Raw genomic sequence first — 20,089 nt, 5'->3', positions numbered from 1 at the left:
CCCCAACCACCAGTGATCATCATCGGAAACATGCATGGCAACCTGGTGCCTCGGCGCACGCAGTTCTCGAGCTGCGATGCATGTCGGAAATCGCGCGTGGCCTGCGATGCGATGAAAGGGCGGTCAGCCTTGACCAGTCCAACGTCGATGATTAACTGCAGTCGCTGTCAGAACCGCGGGCAGCAATGTACCTTTGAAGTATATCATTCCGAGCCTCTATGCGCATTTCATGGAACACATAGTTGATAAACAATAAATAATCCAGTGGATCGAAAAAGCAACTTTGCCGAATAGCAAGAAAAAATACAACGTCACCCGCAGAAAATCTACTTCCGCGACGTCCGTTGCGGCCTCTCCAAATGAGATTTTAACAGATGGCTCTCCTTCGCTGGAATCGCAGAGCAGAAATCAATCTGTTCAATCGTCAAAAATGTGCTCTTTCTACTCAACTACCATGCTACCGTCGAGTACTAATGCTGTGAAATCTAGACCCTATGAGCAAAGTCCAATTACGCAATCAACCAATGATATAGAATGGTTGCAATGGATTTACATGAATATTTTCGAAGGCGTTTTTGGATCTTGGTTGGGCAACTATAGTTGTCCGTATGTGTCCGTACAGCTCTGTCCCGTTTACTTTGATGGCACAACATCTAACAATTTTCAGCTTTCATAAAAATGGCATGCAAGACCAGCAAGACCCAACATTATCAGTCAGCATTGCCAGTCTTTGTTACGAATGCGATCAATGGATGAAAAGAGTGCAGGGCGAGGAATCCCAAATACAACTTGAAGATGCAGCAAGTCCTAGAGAGACTGAGTACGACCAGCAGATCAATCGATCGTTATTACAAGCAATCTGCGCTTTTTCTGCCCGATGGCTGCTCCTTAAAGATAATTCAGAATTATCACTCAATGCATCATCCATGGATAGAATAGACGATCTCTGGAGAACGGTACGTCGTGACACACTCAGAGTGATGAATCGACCTTGCTACCGTTCCGCCTTGACCTTGTTCATTTTTGCGTCGACTCCTATCCCCGCCGGTATCTCCGAAGAAGAAGAGAGTGATGGTGTACCAGCTCAAGTCTGTGTCCAAGCGGCATTACAGCAAGTACTCAATCTGCGGGCACTTCAACGGAGTATCGAGTTCAATGGGTCCAAAGTCTCGCCGATCCCCCGCTCATCAAATTCAATCACGAGTGGGACGCCAGTAACGAACAGTTTTCTTGGAGTGGAAAGTATGATATATTGGGCAGCAATGACGTTTGACACGTCCTCGTCTCTCACCTTGAACACAAAGTCGCTACTATCTCCAGGGCTTAACCTTGGCATGGAATCGGAATCACCATGGCGACTAGCTCAAACGTGCACAAATATCTTTCATCAAGAAACCGAAAATTGGCGAGCACATGGTGTCTATATCACGGAGGAAATAGCAAATCAGATCATCGCCTCGGCTGCATCATACAAGCTATTTATCTGGAAATCAGCAGCTGTCGTGAAAGAGGCTCTTCGAGAGGGATTAGAGGAGGAAGTTGTGCAAAAAGTATTTTCAACGGCAGTGGATGCTGTGGAGCAATTTAGTCTTACTTATCGCGAGCTCTTGGCTGGGTGTGAGCGTCGTATCCAGTTCTTTGGCCATGATACCAAGCTACGCTGGTGTATGTCTGATTTCTTTATATAGTATTTTCGAAATTTGCTTGCTAACCGCCTGATTTATACAGACGAGGTCGTTTTGCATTACAATCTCAGCATACTAATTATGCTGAATGCCATTGAAATTGCCGAACGCACGGATCTAATGGAAAAAATGACCGTCGTGAAAGCCAGCGCGGAAGGAACATTACTCAATTGCCTTATATTTGGGCTTAATAATCAGTTTCATATTCCACTATTCAATAATGAGCTACGGGAAACCCAAGAAATGGAAGATGGAGAACAACAGGGTTCCACTCGAAGCGTGCCTTTGATTGCAATCGACCCTTATCCTCACCATGTTGTGGCTGCCGTGAGAATTCTTTGGAAGGCGGTTGAGCGAGATTTGGAAAATGACTGTCTTGATGAAAAAGTCGCCGAGAAAACGCAGGGCATCCTACTCGATACGTTAACACTTCTTCCCCAGGCATCCAAGTCTGTCAACATGGCACGGCAGCAAGCAGAGGCGTCATTTCTAGGCCGTCAACATAACGTCGAAAGCCAAGTTCCGAATTAGTCGGTTATATAATTAACCATGAAACAATGGGCTATACATGTTGTACGATGAATATGAATGATCACTAATCTCGGGGATCTGCTTCACATTGCCCAGCTGTATTGAAAGCATCAATAAAACATTGAAGTGCGACGCATCCCCAGGTATATTCCAAAAAACTAAACTGCATTTGGCAGTTTTAATAAATTTATTTTTCCTGCATGTAAAACTGCAACAAACTATCTACGCACCCAGGTGCTCTTTGAACCACTGTACAGCTTGTAGGAATGCGCTTTCCTTTGCGTATCGAGTAACGGGGTTTTTCGGGTCACCTCGAACAGCAAAACCATGCTCGACACCACTGTACAGATTAATCTGGTAGGGTGTGCCCAACGTTTTCAAAATATCCTCGGATTCATGACGTTTCTCTGTGGGGAATATGAAATCGGTTTCGGCTGCGGAAATCGCGACAGGGCCTGTGAGAGCTTTGAATTCATCGGCATCAACGAATGATGGGTGAGCAAGGTAGCCGGCATCAATTTCACCTTTTTCAGGATGAAGATGACGAACGACATATTTGGCTCCGAAGCAATACCCAACAGCTCCGATTTTCTACCACATACCAATCAGATCCTAGGTCCATATGTTTCTATTTCACCGATCTAGGTCCATTCAAGTACTCACCTTGGAGTTGTACTTGTTTCTCAGCTCCTGTAAGGAAGCTTTGACAATCGGGTCAACCTTTTCCGGGCCGTGGCCAGCCTTCCACTTGCCAAAGTCAAAGCCTTCTGGCTTATTGAGTGGAACTGAATCCCCATGAAAAAGATCAGGGATTAAAACGAAGTATCCATTGGCAGCAAACTGGTCTGCGATGAGCTGCGCGTTGATGAAGCGATGGCCAATCACATCAGTCAGGCTAAATGGTGGTTAGAAAATCATGTCATATACATCACTCAACAGCTAGGTGTGGAAGCCGTACAGTAGAATGGCATTCTCGGTGGATTTATCTACAGGGTAGGTGGTGTAGATTTCAAAGTCGTTCAGCTTCGAGATGCTGCCGGTGGCCTGCCCCTCGTGTTTGACGCCCTGGTAACAACAGGCTCCTGGCGGATATGAGGTCATTTTTGTTGCTCAGTTTGCGGGATGGTTTCAATAACTTCGTTTGGTAGCTGGACGATCAATTCAGCGTTAGGCAATGTCGATTTTCTTGGGTTCGTTCCTTGAGTTTCTTCCATTGCGGGGTCATTTTCAAATGTTGGCGTTGATAAACAATCAGCCGATGAGATCATCCCAGCAGCCAATAATACTCTCTCATTCGACATTCTATCCCCACATAGCGACATGTCTTGGCAGCGGGGTTCCATAAAGCGTGCCGATTGGTTGAATTCTTCCAGAACATCTGGACAGTATACAAATATTTATTCAATAAACTATCAATAAATATGCGATTTCTTTGTTAATAAAGGAGCTGTGAAGGCATTTATAGTCCATTTATTACTCTTCACTAATTCTCTCAAGTGATACTTCATGATCTCAATATGAACATTGAAATAGGTATTGTTGATCTTTGTTAGTGATATATACATGTATAAATGGGTGGTTCTGACAATAAACATTAATTGATCATTTCTATGTTGGATTTAAAAGTTAACTACATATGTACATATAATGTTATAAACATTAAATATGCTTATAACACATGTTTAGCCAAAGCTCAATCTACCAAAGTGATGGAATTCCCTGGTTGGCTTCATCATTAAACGCCCAGCCCATTTCATCGGGATTTCCCACATGGAACAGAGAATCCGAAGTCTGACATACTCGTTAGTGCTGTTGGGGGGCAAATGTATGATAATAATTCAAACTCACCATAAACGCCCACCCTTCCATATCGCCAAGAGGGGTTGACATTGACCCTTGGTGAATGTCATCTGCAGTACTTTCGCCTTGATCTAGTGCCGCTGCCATATCTTCTAGGATAGGAAGACATTCTTTCTCCACATTTTCGACGGCCTCAATCAGTAATTTTGCAAGTTCATCTTGCCCGACGCCTCTTATTAGCCCCAGGATTTGAGCTGTAACAATACTCATGAGAAGGAAGCCCTTCACGTTAGTCTCGCCTGTTTGGATAGCCAATAAGCACCAATCCTTGGCATCTTCTAATACAGACATTAGGTCCGGTCGTAAAACCACGGGACCAAGGCTCTCTTCTTCCTGTCCTTGTGCCCGCAGTTCAATCGCGATGAGAAAAGCGGCTTGAATGGCTACAGTTGGATAGAACCCTGAACAGCTTATAGTGAGCCGTGGCAGTCCTTCCCACTCAGAATTGGTCTCAGGGCTATCAAAACCCCCCGAGGCTGAAAGACGCGAGGACGGATACGCAGCACGCCAGACTTTAAGCGATGACTCCACGACTACTTTTCTTGAAAAGGCGTAAGCTGTCTCCTGTAGTCCTGGTCCAAAGTAAGGAACATGAAGTGATGACAGGTATCGGTGCATAAGGAAATCCACCAATTTGATGTCCAGTTTAGGAGGCGAAGAACCCTTGCTTGATGTGGAAATTTCTCGCACGGTTTGACCAAGCTCTTTGTATGCCTTTCGTAAGTCTCTATCAAGTCGAAGTGTCTCTTCGTATGTACCAGGAGAGGACAGGTCATTTAAGAACTTGATCACAGCAAGACGCTGTGGAAATGTCTTGCGAAGCGCTATTGCGACGGACATTTGTGTGAAGATAATTAAAGGCTTCGGCACTGGGTCATCGGCTATGAGCTGATCGTCATCGTAGTTTCCAGGTGGCTGTGTGTCAAAGTCATTGAGTGAAATCAGAGGGGGGCCTCCAGACGTCAAACTAGATTGTAGGGTCATCTCCAGAACCGTATTCCAGAGCCGCCTGCGCATTTCTGCTGCCAACATTGACTTTTGAGGAAAGTGAATGGGATCCCTATGCAGGCCTATACATATTGATTTCCTGAGAAGCGACCCAATTGAGATCCACATCATCTCTCCGCCAACCCCAACTCTTTCTTGAGCAATAAAAAGAAGTAAACTTGTTTGTAGAAAGGGGATGTCCAGCCTAGACTTGAATTTCGGCTCCGATAACCAAGTCTGCGCCTCATAAATCCATTTGATGGCGGGAACTCTAAGTGAGAAGTTTTTATCGTATGTTGTTGCACCGATGGCGAGGACAAGTTTGAGTTGAATTATGAAAGACATCTCGGTGTTGTGCACGGCATCCGGAATCCAAAGCGCATCATAGATTCCGCGGAAAGTGGGTATGTGTAAAATTCTATATACGGACTCGGTTGTCTTGAGATAGCACTCAACGAGCGTATCGGTAACTTCTTTCGGTGGTATATCCCGTGTGGGTAGCGTGGGCCACGACGGTGCGCGCTGAGCTTTAATGGCTCTCGCTAACGACTTACACCTTTCTATACCGCTGGCCGCGTTAGTTTTATTCTCCCGTAGATGCGTCTCGAATAATTCGAATATGTCACGTATCTAATGTTCGTTAGGTATACCCAATAGCTGAGTAGGATGTGGTAGCTCACTAGAAGAACATTCACTGCCCAATGACTTTGACCAAGCAAGCGTGTCTTATGAAAAACGCTGCGATAAATTGCTTGATGTTGACCCAACGAGTCCCTGTCTTGACTAACATGAAAAGTTCCGCCGAGCTGCGTGTTGGTCGTTTCGATGTTTGAGTTTGCAGGTGGTCGAATCGATATTGGTGGCATTAAAGTGGCTTGAGCAAGCTGATTTTCGAGATGCTGGACTCTGATCCTCAATCGCATCGATTCGGAATCTGGAGTCGATGCTTGGCTCGTGGGTGTTGGAGCATCTGTTGAGCTGGCGACCGTGGTGCCTGACGGCTGGCCTGATAGAGTCGACGTAGCGGTACCAAATTCCCTGTGAATTGGTATTGGCCGATGAGGTGTCAGGCTTGGAACCGATCTCGTTCCTCGACTTTGGTCGACATTGTGCCTGGAAGATGGGACAGAATACCCGGGATTCTCATAGACGCAGGCTTCGTTTCTGGACCGCAAACAATTGCTGCAAGGTAATTCGCGATTGCATCGAACTTTTCGTGTCCGGCACAGAGAACATGACCTATATTTGTAGCGTGGTTAATACGATCGTATATAAGAAACGGCATTAGCACTGACATTGCTGGCCGTCGACGCCGGCCGTCAGGTTCGGGCATAGCTGCGATCCGACTACCAAGGAAAACAAAATGAGGCCCAGAGGTATTACTAGGTATATGTTAGAGAATTGACACGCAGCCGTAATTGATAAAGTGAAACGGTAGTCATTCTTTGATAGTTGAACGAGGAAAGTTGAAGCTGAGTTCGTCGATGCCGAGTCGGTGTCGGCAGCCCGGGCCCGAGTCCGAGTCCGATCACCGAACTATCCCCGACAGGCTTGACACAATTTGTGATAGCTTCAAAACAACAAATATAGAGTTTTGGTTGGAACGATGAACACTAGCGACAGAATCAGACGTATTTAAGGACACTCCAATTAATTATTATTAGTTTCCTGGTTGTAGCTTCAATTTAATTCAATGCCGTTGACAACACTGAAGGTAGGCCAATTTTTATGAGAAGTATCATTGCCGAATTACAGGTAAATACAAGAAACTTCCGAATTATTGGACTGTATTTATGAAATCCATTGCCGTACTCGACTTCTTTCACACAAATCAATTTCACATATCTCAATCCTTGCCAACCAAAGCAATCATTAAATCTTCATAATCGCTGCTAAGTGCATCTTTGATTTCCTTAGACAGAGTCCGTCCGTGGGCTTTCTTATGGGCATCTTTGGCTGCGTCGAGCCGTGGGCGATCCCAATACAAGGACACGACGCGGTTAATAAACAGTTTGTCCTTCCGTAGCGTTTTAAGCAGCGGTGTCCTCAGTCTCGTGGCATCGGACTTTGCTCTGTCTGTAGACTGCTGCAGTATCCGCATCAAGGCATCTTCCATGTCTCCACGGAACTCCTTTTCAATAACATCGTCTAGGTTTCGGTGATATTTGTGTTGGTATGCATCGCGCAGGGCGCGAATCTGCACGTCATTGCTGCTGGTGAAAATCTGAGCCACGGCGACAGCATTGGCTCCGATGGTACCTTCTGTTGCCCTCTGTAACTCGGTAACCTTGTGGTCGATTTCAGCTGGTATGGCGGGTGCTGCGTCCTCTGCACGGTTTGCCGCTAGGATCATGCTGTAAAAACGGAACATTGTATCATCAACATCGTCTTTAATCTCAGTAAGCAGGTCGCGGCTGGTAATGCGCTTGTACTCAGCAGTGATGGCACGGATGTCTGCGTTTGACCGACAGAGTAGAACATCGTTGAGCGCATCTTCATCAGTACCAGCTCTGTCCAGAGCCTGAGCGAGGTTTTTGACATCGTTCTCAAGAGGGCTTCGCGTCAATGCTAAAAGCGCAGTTTCGAAATCGCCTCTAGTCTCGCTTTCCAGGTCCTTGGCAAGATCTCGCATAAATCGCTTGTTATAGTCTTGCGCAAGCTGTACCATGGCCCAAGGGTTAGAATACTTCGCATTGGTCAAAACGCGAATAAGCGCCTTTTCGTCACAACCCATGCCTTTCATCGCCTTTCGGAGCGCTTCCACATCCGAGCTGGTATCAACAGGATGAACCCAAGATTTTTGTGCTGGGTCATAGCCAGCCGACGCCGGAGTTGGAGGAACATGAGCCGCGTATCCACCGTAGGGCGGCACACCTTGATGCTGCACTGGAGGTGGTGGCTGTTGCCATTGTTGCTGACCAGGAGGCTAAACTCGAGCGATTAGCTAGGCTGTGCATACTTTTCATGGGATTTTTTTTTCCGGCTAGAACTTACGGGTGCACCATACTGCTGGGCCGGTGGGTATGGCTGCTGCTGGCCGTGAGCACCATATGGTCCCGGCGGACCAGGAGGCGGAAACTGGCCTTGTTGATATTGGCCTGGTTGCTGTGGATGAGGAGGGTATCCAGGCGGCGCAGAGCCAGGTGGAGGCTGCTGATAATGGCCGTACGGCTGCTGTTGCTGCTGAGGAGGCTGGCCAGGGGCAGGGTTTGGATAATATCCATAGCCTTGCGGCGGCACTTGTCCCTGAGGAGGGGGTGGTCCTTGACCGTAATTTGGCTGATGGGGATTCATCTTTTTCTCAAGATAGTAAAAAGAATACACGAAGACGGAGAATTGTTGTGAGCAGGGCCATGATATTTAACACCCTTTTAACCCCGCTATGTGAACAGAGTTTCCAGCTGCCCATTGGCTCCTTGGCTCATACATCTTGGCAGCTGAAAGGTGAGGGGAACGTCAAGCCACAGGGAGCATAGCCACATCCAACAGCGAACTGTCGATTATTCGTCGTTGAGTGTATCTTATTGGGCGTATATCTTTTTTTCGGGTTCTTATTGAGCCTAATAAAGTCACTTACGGTGGCTGTGTTTCGCCAAGCTGGTGGGGGCACATTCCATAGGCAACAAACCATAAAGTATATACATTAAATTGTAGTTGGGAAGTTACCTTCTGCTATCTTAGCAAAGTTCACCATAACTTGGGCATCGATAGCTTGTTCTATGCCCATTGATGCTATATGTGTGGCGGAGAAGTAACGGTCCTTTGATAGCATCAATTTCATGTTGATAGCCGAGTGTATCCGGGATTGTAGCTAGCCACCTTAAATACGAGTGAATATCTCCATCTACTGGCTCCATAATTGCTAGCCAAGATACCAAGGATTTACTACTCGACTAATTATTAATAAGTTTGTAACTATTTAATCGAGGCGGGAATAAGCGTAAACGAAGAGCGTTTTCGGATGAATTTGTCACCGGAAAGAAATAGGGGACCTTGAGAAAGCGAACACACCTTATGACAGCCCTAAAAAGTCAACAACGAAGCATGGGCCATGACATGGGCAGAGAATATTATTAAATCCTTGTGAGGCTCTCGTTTAAATTTAATCTTATCCATGTGGAGTGCCAACCTGGCCCCAAGCCAATCACACGGACTATACACGCGTAGCGTCTAACACGCTGGCCTCTCTCATGCCTGCTCGAAGAAATCTGTCTATACGACCTTATTCCATTTCAAGACTCCAGCGCAACATGATTTCGCGCTTTAATTAATTATATTCATACCCCTCCCATTGAATCATGATTTGAATATACCATTGCACCTCGACATCTGTACACCTTCAATATCCGGGACTGACACGTAGCCGTTTCACGCAACGCGCGTCCGGAAATTTTTTTTTAATTTTTGTGATCTCGACACGAAACCGCCAAAATGTCGTCCAACAGAGGTCGGACGACGGGAAATTTTGAAAGAGACGAGGAAGATGATTCACCTAGAAAATTCGGTATCGATACCAAGTCTGTCTCCAATGCTGTTTCATTATCCAACAGCCCGTCTATATCGGTTCTGGCGTACTGCGGATCGTCTATCTTGATGACTGTCATGAACAAGTATATTTTGTCAGGCCTGGACTTCAATTTAAACTTTCTGTTACTCTGCGTTCAGGTATGATCAGTCCTCGATAAAAAATTTTTTTCTATACACACGACTGACGAGCTGTGTTTCAGTCGATTGTTTGTGTGGTAGCTATCCAGACATGCAAAGCGACTGGGATCATGACATTTCAAGATTTCAGAATGGACAAAGCGAAACAATGTAAGTGCCCGCCCTGGTCTAGTTATGACTCCGCTTACAATGAATGTCAGGGTTTCCTGTTACTCTCCTGCTGATCGGTATGATCTATACTGGCTCAAAGGCACTGCAGTTCCTGTCCATTCCGGTGTACACCATCTTCAAAAACTTGACCATAATAATGACCGCTTATGGTGAGGTCCTGTGGTTTGGTGGCTCTGTTTCTCGTCTGTCATTGTTCTCCTTTGGACTTATAGTTCTCAGCTCTGTCGTGGCTGCTTGGGCTGATATTAAACATGCGGTTGAGAGCACGGGGGGCGATTCAGCCAACCTTGCGGTTTTGAATTCCGGTTACATATGGGTACTTGTAAACTGCGTTTGTACTTCCACGTACGTTTTGGGCAAGAGAAAGAGAATCAAGCTCACGAACTTCAAAGACATTGACAGTAAGTAAAGGTTATCTTTACAAAAATTGCTGTATACTGACTATGACCACAGCTATGTCTTACGACAACACTTTGTCCATTCCGGTTCTCATCTTTTCAACCTTCTTGCTGGAGGACTGGTCTGCGGAGAATATCAACAAAAACTTCCCTCTGGACCAACGACATGCAATTTTCTCTGCCATGATTTTGTCCGGTCTTTGCACGATATTTATTTCCTACACCTCCGCGTGGTGTATACGAGCAACTTCGTCAACGACATATTCGATGGTCGGCGCACTCAACAAGCTCCCGATCGCTGTTTCCGGTCTGGTTTTCTTCGATGCTCCAGTAACGGTGCCGAGTGTCTCTGCGATTGGCCTTGGATTCATCAGCGGCATCGTTTATACCATTGCAAAAATCAAGCAAAATGCGAAGCCAAAGGCGGACATTCTTCCTCTTTCGAATATCCCAGGCGGTCAAGGCCCGAGATCTGCACCGTAATGGTATTGAAGATGAGTGAGTTCAAACATTTACTTTATTACGCCATCACTGGTTTCATGATATCGCAAATCCACTGGTGGGTGTTATTCCCAGGTAATCGTCATGTATAGAACTTGGATATTGTGTTATTTCCTTTGGTTATCATTCTCCAAGACAAGTTGTGCTATCGATCTGTGTTTAGGGTATAGGGTATACGCTGAGCGTGCAAAGCTTGGCGTTTGGGCGACGTTTGACGTATAGAACTTGAAGCGGTGATATAGACTGTTATTTATGTATTTTACGCTTGGGCTTAAGCCATAGTTACATGTTGTAATAATAATTGATTTTGAACTTTTGTCAACTAGTAAAAATGAACAGTAGATTTTACATGTAGATGGGACAATCTCACCAGTTGTCACTTTGAAGCTTACTGAGACTATTGTGTGGTATGGCCATTGCTCAATTGCTTAATACATGGAAGATAAAATCGGATCTTCGACATTTAGCCCTTCCAGTAAGCCTGTTTTCCGGATTATGATGTATCTCAACTCTGTTCAGCATAGGCCATCAATTTGCATTGCCTTCGGACGATGGATTGAATCTCAAAAACGAAGATCCAACCAACCCCGCCTCGACGATACTGACGATCAACAATCTTGGCCGCTACATAATAATTGTTATCTTGTCATTATCAGCTACAACTTACAAGTTGTATCTGCCTCGGAATTGGCCCAATCGCTCCAATCACTTCTCCACCGCAGCGTCAGCGGTTGGCCAATTTATGTGGATTCGAGTGAGCTGGCGTGCGTGTGCATTCTGTCAATCTTGTGGATAAAAAATTCAAAATGAATCGTATTCAGGGCTCCCAGTTCCCACTGCAACACTATGCAAGCCACCCGCAAATTAGACGAGATGACAATTTAAACTTGGATAATTGTTGGCATCAGTTCTATAGCAAGGGACTGCGTAACCACTGCGACCTAATTGTGGGAAATTGAAATATTTTCGCTTCCTTTTCTTAGCCCTCGATCCCCTCCCAGTTTATGTGCTATGACGCAAAATCGCAGTGGGGAGATGTTGGTGAAGATCGCAACGCCGTCCCTGGCCGGCGTCCAAGTGGAGACATTGCGAAACCTTCATTTGCCTGTGCTATCAAACTCCGCAAGTGTCCACATCGTGAATCAAGATGAGAGGCCAATTCATCATGTCGTAGCTCTTGCAACATGTCATGAATGCTTCTCTTAAGCCACCATTTAAAGGGTCTTTAAGCACGGGGTCGGAAAGACCGGATATAATTTATTGTTATCTGTCGAATGTATTCCACTTGTTCTCACTTTCCTTCCCTCCCCTGCTAAAAGTCTATGTATGTGTCCACGGTTAGGATTCTGTATGGCAATACTGATACATTCCTAGATTACACATTCCCCTCCCTATATAATCAAGATTAGACATAGCAGGTTGTATTACCGATATGGAAGAAGGCAACCCTAGACGGCCGAGAGCAGTTGTGAGTTCAATTGAGTCCATCTTCTAGGCAAACATAGATCACACCTACTCCTTCATAAAAACGAAACGAAACAAAAGCCTCGTATACTGACAACAAAACCTCCGACACCCAGTCTGACGCAACCGGGGGTAGAGATGCTGCTGCACGGCATGCGTCTCCATTTGGGGCTACCGTTGAACGGGATGGTGAATTAGGCGCCTCACCGACAAGAAGAACATCAGAAGAAGATGCCCCTCTAGAAGGCATTCGACGTCGAAGTACGGGGCTTTCACGGCGACTCGGTGGTGGCGTGCCAAGTTTAAACGCCCCAACTACCTTGGCTTCAAGAACAGGCGGAAAGTTCACGACAGCAGGGCCTGATGAGACAGCTCAGCTGCGAACAGCTCATGAACCATTTGTTCAGCCTGGATATGGTGATCTCAACCCATCTTACGACCAACCGGCCAACGCAAAGCCAGTATGGAGTTTGGCCAAGCCACTGCCTCGTGTAGTGAGGTCCGGCATGGTCCCGACAAAGGACGAGCTATTGAATAGTCGTGGGAATGCACAGCTACCTGCTCAAAACTCTCAACGGCTCGGACTTGATGTAGATCCCAATGAACTGGAACAAGGAAGAATCAAGAAGACGGCGGATCCGCGCAAGATGGCCGCCCAGGTCGAGGATGCCCGATTGCAACGGGAGGCAAACTTCATGAACAAAGTTTTGACAGGCGATAGTGGATCTTTCCGAAAGCAATCCTCGCGTGTGTCTCGCACCTCGTCCGCCGGCGGGAGACGTCCTTCATTGTGGGAACTACCCTCCGACGCCCACTTGTCAACAGTACTTGAAGATGAGGGTCTGGCCCAGGCCCAGCCACATGAGCTAAGCGATGAACCTCTACAGGGGGAAGATGAGGAATATGATCCATATGAAGACCGAGACCACCCAGCAAACAGAATACCAACCTTCCCCGATCTCGACGAGTCTGCCTACCCGGAGGATTTACACCCCCTTGTTCAAGACCTAGTCCAGGACGAAGTGCACAACAACCATACAACCTGGTCAGTGATTCGCACGCACCATCGTGAGGCACTCGCCGAGTCTCTGGCTGTCTTTGTTCAACTCACCATTGGTTTCTCCGCCGATCTAGCAGTCACTGCGGCTAACGCAGGAAACCCCAACACCACTGCATGGGCCTGGGGATTTGCTACGATGATCGCCATTTATATCTCTGGTGGTGTTTCAGGTGCCCATCTCAATCCAGCAATCACCGTGATGCTCTGGTTCTACCGTGGCTTTCCCAAACGGAAAATGCCAGAGTACTTTGCGGCGCAATTTATCGGTGCTTTCTGTGCGGCTCTGGCTGCATATGGAGCTTATTATCATTCAATCCAGCAGTATTCAATCTCGTACAGTAACCCAGATCCAGCGATTATCAACAGTTTTGTTACTAGCCAACGAGAGGTCTGGATTGGACCAGCCACAGCGTTTTGGAATGAGTTTCTTGGAACAGCAATCTTGACCGTCACCATTCTCGCCCTCGGTGACGACCAAAACGCACCCCCAGGTGCTGGTATGAACGCGCTAATTATCGGGCTCGTTATCACTTGTCTCAGCATTGCTTTTGCGTATCAGACAGGAGCAGCGCTGAATCCGAGCCGAGACTTTGGGCCTCGACTCGCTCTTCTTGCCCTAGGTTATGGTAAACAGCTCTTCACAAACCCGTACTGGTTCTACGGTCCATGGGCGGGCGCCCTGACCGGCTCTTTTACGGGGGGCTTTTTGTATGACTTTATGATATTTACTGGTGGCGAGTCTCCGATAAATTATCCACTGGAGAGAACTCAACGGTCGATGCGAAAAAGTCGTATGAAGTGGAGGCGCAGACTGCATCTTGCTACTAAGGAGGTGGCAGATACAATAACTAGATAAATACTTTTCTTTCTGAGAAATTGCCAGGTGAGTGTTGATTGATATATTCAAAATTGCATCTTACGTTGTGACTAACGGCGAATATAGCTCATTCTTGCCTGGTCATATTCCAATTTTAGACTCTATTATTCGATAAATGATGTAATGGATGGATACTGTGTATCGACATTTGAACGTTAAAGATTGTTTAGAGGTGGAAACAACTATCCAATCGCACCCTGATTTAGTATGCCGATCCGGTAATGTTATTGCAAACTTAGCTAAAGCTTTAGATTATGATTGTGAATATTTTATCCCCGGATATTTACTTCTAACTCATCATAAATTATAATAAACTGCCACTTCACTGTGATACAGCACTGTTCTCCTCCATTGGCGGTGAAATGGGCTTGTTGGCTGTCTCCGTTCTCGCAGTAGACGAGTCCAGAGGCACCTTGCTCAACCCAAACCATCCTGGGTGGATCACATTGAAAACGCCAGTTGCAAGCACAATCATAACGCCATCTAGCACAATAAAGTAAGGCTCGCGAGTGATGAGATATCCAGTCCAGCCCTGACTAAGTTCGATAGTTCGGTATATGCTTCTGACGTAAATCATAACGGTCGAGAACGCGGTTGCTCCAACCAAGAAATAGCTCTTGCGAGGCAGGTTACTGCTCCGCGAACGTACGACGAACAGGGTAAATAGAACCGCAAAGGCGGTAATTGAGGCCATTTGAAAGACGATTCCAGCCACCATGATGTGTGTTCCTGGGGTTGTATCTTTTGGGGGGTCCGCACTTGTCGCTATCGAAGCCATGGCTCCCCCCACGGCCTGTATCACAAGGGATATCACATCACAGGTCGAAAATATTAGGAGGTACGTTCGCGGACCGATCGGGGAAGTGTGTCTGCCGGCCACTCGAATCATTTGGCCTAGAATAAGATACAGTCCGGCGGTAATAAAAGTCGGTGCTGACGAGGAAATTAGGCTTGGGATAATTCGAAACGGTCTTTTTTGTTAGAATACGTACCGATAATCAAAGTTGTGATCTGCATAAGAAAGGCATTGGCGTTGTATGGGCATTGAGATGACCATGTACGACCCGCCCAGCCTATCACCTCAGCTGTAATCATATACCATGTCAGTCAAGTACAACCTTAGATATTATTGCAAGAAAACCCTACTGAGAGCCCCAATCGGGAAGACAAGCGTCCACCAAACCCTCTTCCATATTGTTTGCGACAGGTGCATGAACATAAATATACCGAATATTACGCAAAAGAATATGCCCGCCCCGAGTGATGGTACGTAACCATATCCAGATTTGCCGAAGAGTGCATAGTTGTATGCGTAGCACCCCACAGAGAGTTCTTCTCGAGTAACAGCCATGTGTAGGGAGGAATATGGGCGTACTGAAAGGCACTGACTGCGAAGGGGGCGTTTTTAACGCGGTCAATGATTTGCGTGAAGGTGGATAAAATTCGGATTAAGGGCAGCTTTATATACGCGTCTATCAATCACATGTACCCACCATCGTTTAGTGTGATGCCGACATGTTGATCATTGCCGTGATTTAAAATTCGATTTCAATTAGGCGAATAGAGTTCAAGGACCAACCGATAGCCATGGTAACGAGTAGTATATGGGCCAGGATTAATAATTATTGAAACTCGTTACCCCATATGAGGGTGCGATTCGGTGCTGGGATTATACCTAATCCGGGTTACTGGGATGTTGCCTAGCGATTGTAAGGAGTTCGCGACTTTTTTTTTTTTTTTTTTTTTTTTGCGTTCAGTGTTTGAATTGAATAAAAAAATATCACAGCCAAATCTACAACTCATAATAACCGTGGCTTCTAGAGGCGCTTAATTGTTGAATTCCTGATAAATATGAATTAACCACACCGGAAAATGGCACCGCACCTTGAGCCTCAAGGCTCAGTGTACATATTACGTAGTGTGTATACTCTGTACTACTGATGAGAGCTTTGTCTTGTTTATTTCTGCTATTTTTAACAAGAGTTGCCGATTGGCTGTATCGTGATAAAACCGAAGAAGCTGTAGAGAGCGGGGCGCTTGGGGGCTGAAAAAAAGGGTCCATCAAGGGTGAGCAAGAAGATGTTTAATTTCACCTTGCCTAGAGAGTAGCACGGGGTAGGTGCATTTTGTATGCAACGAGTGCGGGTCTTGCTGCCATTATTGACACGAGTTTGAAATAATCGTTGTGACTGGCTTCTTCGGGTTTATGCTTTGAGATCGGCCCTCTGCTACATCCAACTCCACCGTAGCTAGCCAATGTCGGCAAGCTAGACAACCAATATGCAACACATGGCGTTGAGGCAGCGCAAAATGAGCAGGGGGAGGACGAGGTCGGGTTGCCTGACTTGCAAGTACGCATATATTCCCAACACCAAGGGTTGGATCAAAGCCTTTCTGACTCCACCCAAGGATTCGACACGTCAAGTGCGACGAAGAAAAGCCAGACTGCGCCGAGTGTAGGCGCACAGGTCGGAAATGCGATGGTTACATACAGCAAAAAAACAATAATGTCCCAAAGCAGCAGAGTAGTCAACGTGACTCGGCATTTCCAAATTTAAAGCCAACCCCAGAAAGTCGTCTAGTTCTATACCCAGGAACAAGAAAGGAGCGCCAGCATGTGCAATTTTTCTGTACGCGATCGTCACACGTCATGTCCGGATTATTTCATAGCGAGTTTTGGACCTATTATCTACCCCAGCTATGCCAGACAGTCCCAGTGCTGAGACATGCAGCAGCAGCAGTTGCTGCCCGTCATGAGTATCAGCTCCATTCTCACATAGCACCAAAGGAGGCCAATGACACATTTGCTTTACAGCAGTACAACAAAGCCATCAGACATTTAATGGAACATATTTCTATACAAGACCAAAGGATCGACATAACTCTAATCACATGTTTCCTCTTTGTGGGACTGGAAATGCTTTGTGGAAATCCCATGCAAGCACTGAATCATATGCAAGCAGGGGTCCAAGTCCTCCACCGACAGGGTCGTTTAAATGGCTGGGCAGGCAGCTTACCCGGAAATATTGAAAATGAGCTACTCCATTTGGCCTTGCGATTGAATCTTCAGCTGTCTTTCTTTGGAAGACCACTAACGATATTTGAGTGGGATTCAGTCGATAGGTTTTCAGCAGTCAAGGCTTGGTCAGACATTTCCCAGGCTAGACATGCCTTGGATCGATTGATGAATAAAGGGTTGCAACTGCCTAGGGATATAGGATTGGATAGGCCACTGCCTTCCTTCGCTGCGACTCAGCGCCAAGACAAAATTTTAAGTGAATTACACGATTGGAAGATCAAGTTTGACCGGTTGATGAAAACACCTAGGAAGAAAGTAACATCTCTTGACCTGCGAATACCGCTCCATTTACGCATTCTCCATTGTGTCTCTTCTCTATTGGTTCAAAATTGCTTAAATCGGGATGAAATTGGATACGATGAGCACAATGGTGCCTTTGAAGAAATCGTATGCAACGGTGAGCAATGGGTGCACGTTGACAGAAAATTTCACCAAGAAACCGCCAACGATGGTGATCATTCAGAAAATTTTACTTTTGAAGCTGGGATAGTCCCAATGTTGTACTGGACCGCAACGAAATGCAGAAACCCAGTCATCAGACGGAGGGCTATTGAAGTTTTACGGTATTGCCCTGTTAGAGAGGGACTATGGAACGCGGACTATCTCTCGGTAGTCGCTGCAAAGGTTGTCGATATCGAAGAGACGAACTTAAATGATCTGCCCATCGAGAAAAGAGTCCCGAGTGACAAAGACCGTGCATATGAAGTATTATTGGGAACGGGTGACGAAACCAATCTACCGGACCGGTCTAATGTAGAGCTGTGGTTTAAACCAAATGGTTGCGACGGGCTTTGGGTCTCCAAAATCATGTATATACCTTAATTTTCCGCATAAACCTGATTATCTTGGATGGTCAAAAGGAATATGTTGAAAGGAAAATTCAATCCGGAATTACATTGATGTAGAATGCTCTCATAAAATTAAAGCCCATGAAAATTTTCGTCATTGAAAGAAACTCTTATCCATCTTGACACTAATCTTGATTACATGTAACTGTTCACCCGAACATCATACCATTAAAATCAAATTTGTGGCCCGCTTTTTGAATTGGAATTGGCCTTAATTACGATTTCCTCTCTCTCCCGACTACCATCATCTGATTCAGATTCTACAACGAGCCGTCGTTTCTCGCTAAACAACAGCAAATTAGCAGGGATAACCCTACTTCCAGGGGATACGTACCGTCGATTGATCACAATGGATACTAAGAACCCGGACAAAAGCAAGAAGTAAAATACAAATGTCACGGGCCATCCTTTTTTCCATCGTGGCGCACCATTCGGGCCGGCTGTTGGGAATAGAAGAAGGGGGACCCAGATGTTGAACGAATATCCGACCGTCATCATACTACCCTGTTTGGTCTCAGTTTTGGGAAATCGACAAAGAATATCGCATGAACAAACCATTATAAGTGCTCTTTCTTCCGAGTCATCCTTCACAATGGTATTGATTGTAGAATATAGGATCGGACTTAGACAACCGGAAACGCCAAAAAGGAACCACGCAAAGAATCTTTAGGTTCAAATCAGATGAGAATTAAAAGGTGAAAAAAAAGAAAAGAGAGGATTCATCTTACTTTAACCCAGTAGGTATGCTCCAGACAATCATGCACAGGGTTGAAAAGAGGCAGCAAGTGGAGGCGAGTATATAAATGACCCACGACGGATATATCGCAGCAAGAGTGGTTCCTAGCCAAGAAGCCACAATATTGATGGCATATATCACAGTTGGGAGTTTATTGATCTGGGTCACTGAATACCCTTCCTCTTTTAGCCACAGATTCATGTAGGACGATGGATAAGAAGAAATGATCATGCATCTTGACAACTATGTTAGAAAGTTTCCAGGCAATTTTAACGATAGGAGACTCACATGTAACAAAACACGAAAACCCAAATGTGCCATCTTTTCAACGTCCGCTTGAATACATCCAAGCTCAATTTCCCCGGTCGCCGTATTTGAGCCCTATGGAGTCGTTCCTTGGCCAATGCGATATCCTCTTCTTTGAGGTAAAATGGCCGAGGCGAGTCTGGAATACCAGGGAAAATGATAAACCCAAGAAGAGCCACAGGAATGGTGAAAATTCCATCGATAATGAAAAGCCATCGCCATCCCGGCATGCCAGCTACGCCAGAGAGATTCGTATAAGCAGCAGCCTGGAGATATCCACTGATCATGCTACCCAGTGGGTTGCAGATGAACCATGTTCCCGCTCGTTTGAAAAGCTCGGGACCGGAATACCAAGATCCTTAGAAATAAGTATCAATATGCTTCTCTTCTCTCTTTGGGGCCCATTTACCGTACCTAGTATAAAATGCGTCCCTGCAAATACGGGTGCTTCAAACATCCCAACCAAAAATCGCATCGCGTAAAGTTGATTAATATTTGTAGCTCGGCTCTGTGCAAATGTGCAAATTCCCCACAGAACTTCGAGGGTAGGAAGCAACCAGCGTGCGCTACATATAAATTCAGTTAGTTATTACTAGTGATCGATCCGAGTAACTGTACCATTTCGGCCTGGACATTAACAACATCCCCGGCACTTGGAACACGACGTATGCCGTGAAATAGCACACGTTAAGATAGTTCAACTGGTTCCCATTGAGGTTGAAATCCTCTTTCAAGCCACTAACATAGGCATTGCTGATATTTGTTTGGTCTAACGGACTTAGTATCATTGTTTTTTATAGAAATGTCCAGGGTGCAGGCTATTTTACCAAGGTATTTGACAAAGACTGTCAAGTCAGCACTTTCGGTATCATATGAGATATACGAACAACAAACTTACAGCAGAGACAAGCAAACACCAAT

The 20,089-nt window shown here is 45.8% G+C and overlaps 7 protein-coding genes across 7 annotated transcripts; 3 read left to right on the top strand and 4 right to left on the bottom strand.

The window, feature by feature from the left end:
* Nucleotides 1-454: 454 nt before the first annotated feature.
* Nucleotides 455-2,216, top strand: TRUGW13939_07458 (uncharacterized protein; the record flags this gene model as incomplete). The annotated part of the gene is made up of 3 exons (XM_035490599.1): nt 455-606; nt 668-1,665; nt 1,729-2,216. 3 exons carry the CDS (start codon nt 455-457, stop codon nt 2,214-2,216), a joined length of 1,638 nt encoding a protein of 545 aa, XP_035346492.1.
* Nucleotides 2,217-2,438: 222 nt separating this feature from the next.
* Nucleotides 2,439-3,317, bottom strand: TRUGW13939_07457 (uncharacterized protein; the record flags this gene model as incomplete). The annotated part of the gene is made up of 3 exons (XM_035490598.1): nt 2,439-2,807; nt 2,880-3,111; nt 3,175-3,317. 3 exons carry the CDS (start codon nt 3,315-3,317, stop codon nt 2,439-2,441), a joined length of 744 nt encoding a protein of 247 aa, XP_035346491.1.
* Nucleotides 3,318-3,914: 597 nt separating this feature from the next.
* TRUGW13939_07456 (uncharacterized protein) lies at nt 3,915-8,357 on the bottom strand (the record flags this gene model as incomplete). Its single annotated transcript, XM_035490597.1, has 7 exons — nt 3,915-4,007; nt 4,065-5,693; nt 5,744-6,227; nt 6,359-6,398; nt 6,470-6,599; nt 6,925-7,989; nt 8,058-8,357. The coding sequence occupies 7 exons, from the start codon at nt 8,355-8,357 to the stop codon at nt 3,915-3,917; spliced, it is 3,741 nt and encodes a 1,246-aa protein (XP_035346490.1).
* A 1,137-nt stretch (nt 8,358-9,494) lies between these two features.
* On the top strand, nt 9,495-10,780 carry TRUGW13939_07455 (uncharacterized protein; the record flags this gene model as incomplete). The annotated part of the gene is made up of 4 exons (XM_035490596.1): nt 9,495-9,728; nt 9,791-9,878; nt 9,929-10,300; nt 10,353-10,780. 4 exons carry the CDS (start codon nt 9,495-9,497, stop codon nt 10,778-10,780), a joined length of 1,122 nt encoding a protein of 373 aa, XP_035346489.1.
* A 1,450-nt stretch (nt 10,781-12,230) lies between these two features.
* On the top strand, nt 12,231-14,178 carry TRUGW13939_07454 (uncharacterized protein; the record flags this gene model as incomplete). The annotated part of the gene is made up of 2 exons (XM_035490595.1): nt 12,231-12,266; nt 12,379-14,178. 2 exons carry the CDS (start codon nt 12,231-12,233, stop codon nt 14,176-14,178), a joined length of 1,836 nt encoding a protein of 611 aa, XP_035346488.1.
* Nucleotides 14,179-14,521: 343 nt separating this feature from the next.
* TRUGW13939_07453 (uncharacterized protein) lies at nt 14,522-15,550 on the bottom strand (the record flags this gene model as incomplete). The annotated part of the gene is made up of 3 exons (XM_035490594.1): nt 14,522-15,132; nt 15,192-15,284; nt 15,427-15,550. The coding sequence occupies 3 exons, from the start codon at nt 15,548-15,550 to the stop codon at nt 14,522-14,524; spliced, it is 828 nt and encodes a 275-aa protein (XP_035346487.1).
* Nucleotides 15,551-18,300: 2,750 nt separating this feature from the next.
* Nucleotides 18,301-19,956, bottom strand: TRUGW13939_07452 (uncharacterized protein; the record flags this gene model as incomplete). Its single annotated transcript, XM_035490593.1, has 6 exons — nt 18,301-18,409; nt 18,461-18,790; nt 18,855-19,097; nt 19,151-19,526; nt 19,583-19,734; nt 19,787-19,956. 6 exons carry the CDS (start codon nt 19,954-19,956, stop codon nt 18,301-18,303), a joined length of 1,380 nt encoding a protein of 459 aa, XP_035346486.1.
* Between the last annotated feature and the right edge of the window lie 133 nt (nt 19,957-20,089).

This window comes from Talaromyces rugulosus, chromosome IV (assembly GCF_013368755.1).
Source record: "Talaromyces rugulosus chromosome IV, complete sequence".
Lineage (NCBI taxonomy): Eukaryota > Fungi > Ascomycota > Eurotiomycetes > Eurotiales > Trichocomaceae > Talaromyces > Talaromyces rugulosus.
This window is presented reverse-complemented; position numbering and strand designations above follow the sequence as displayed.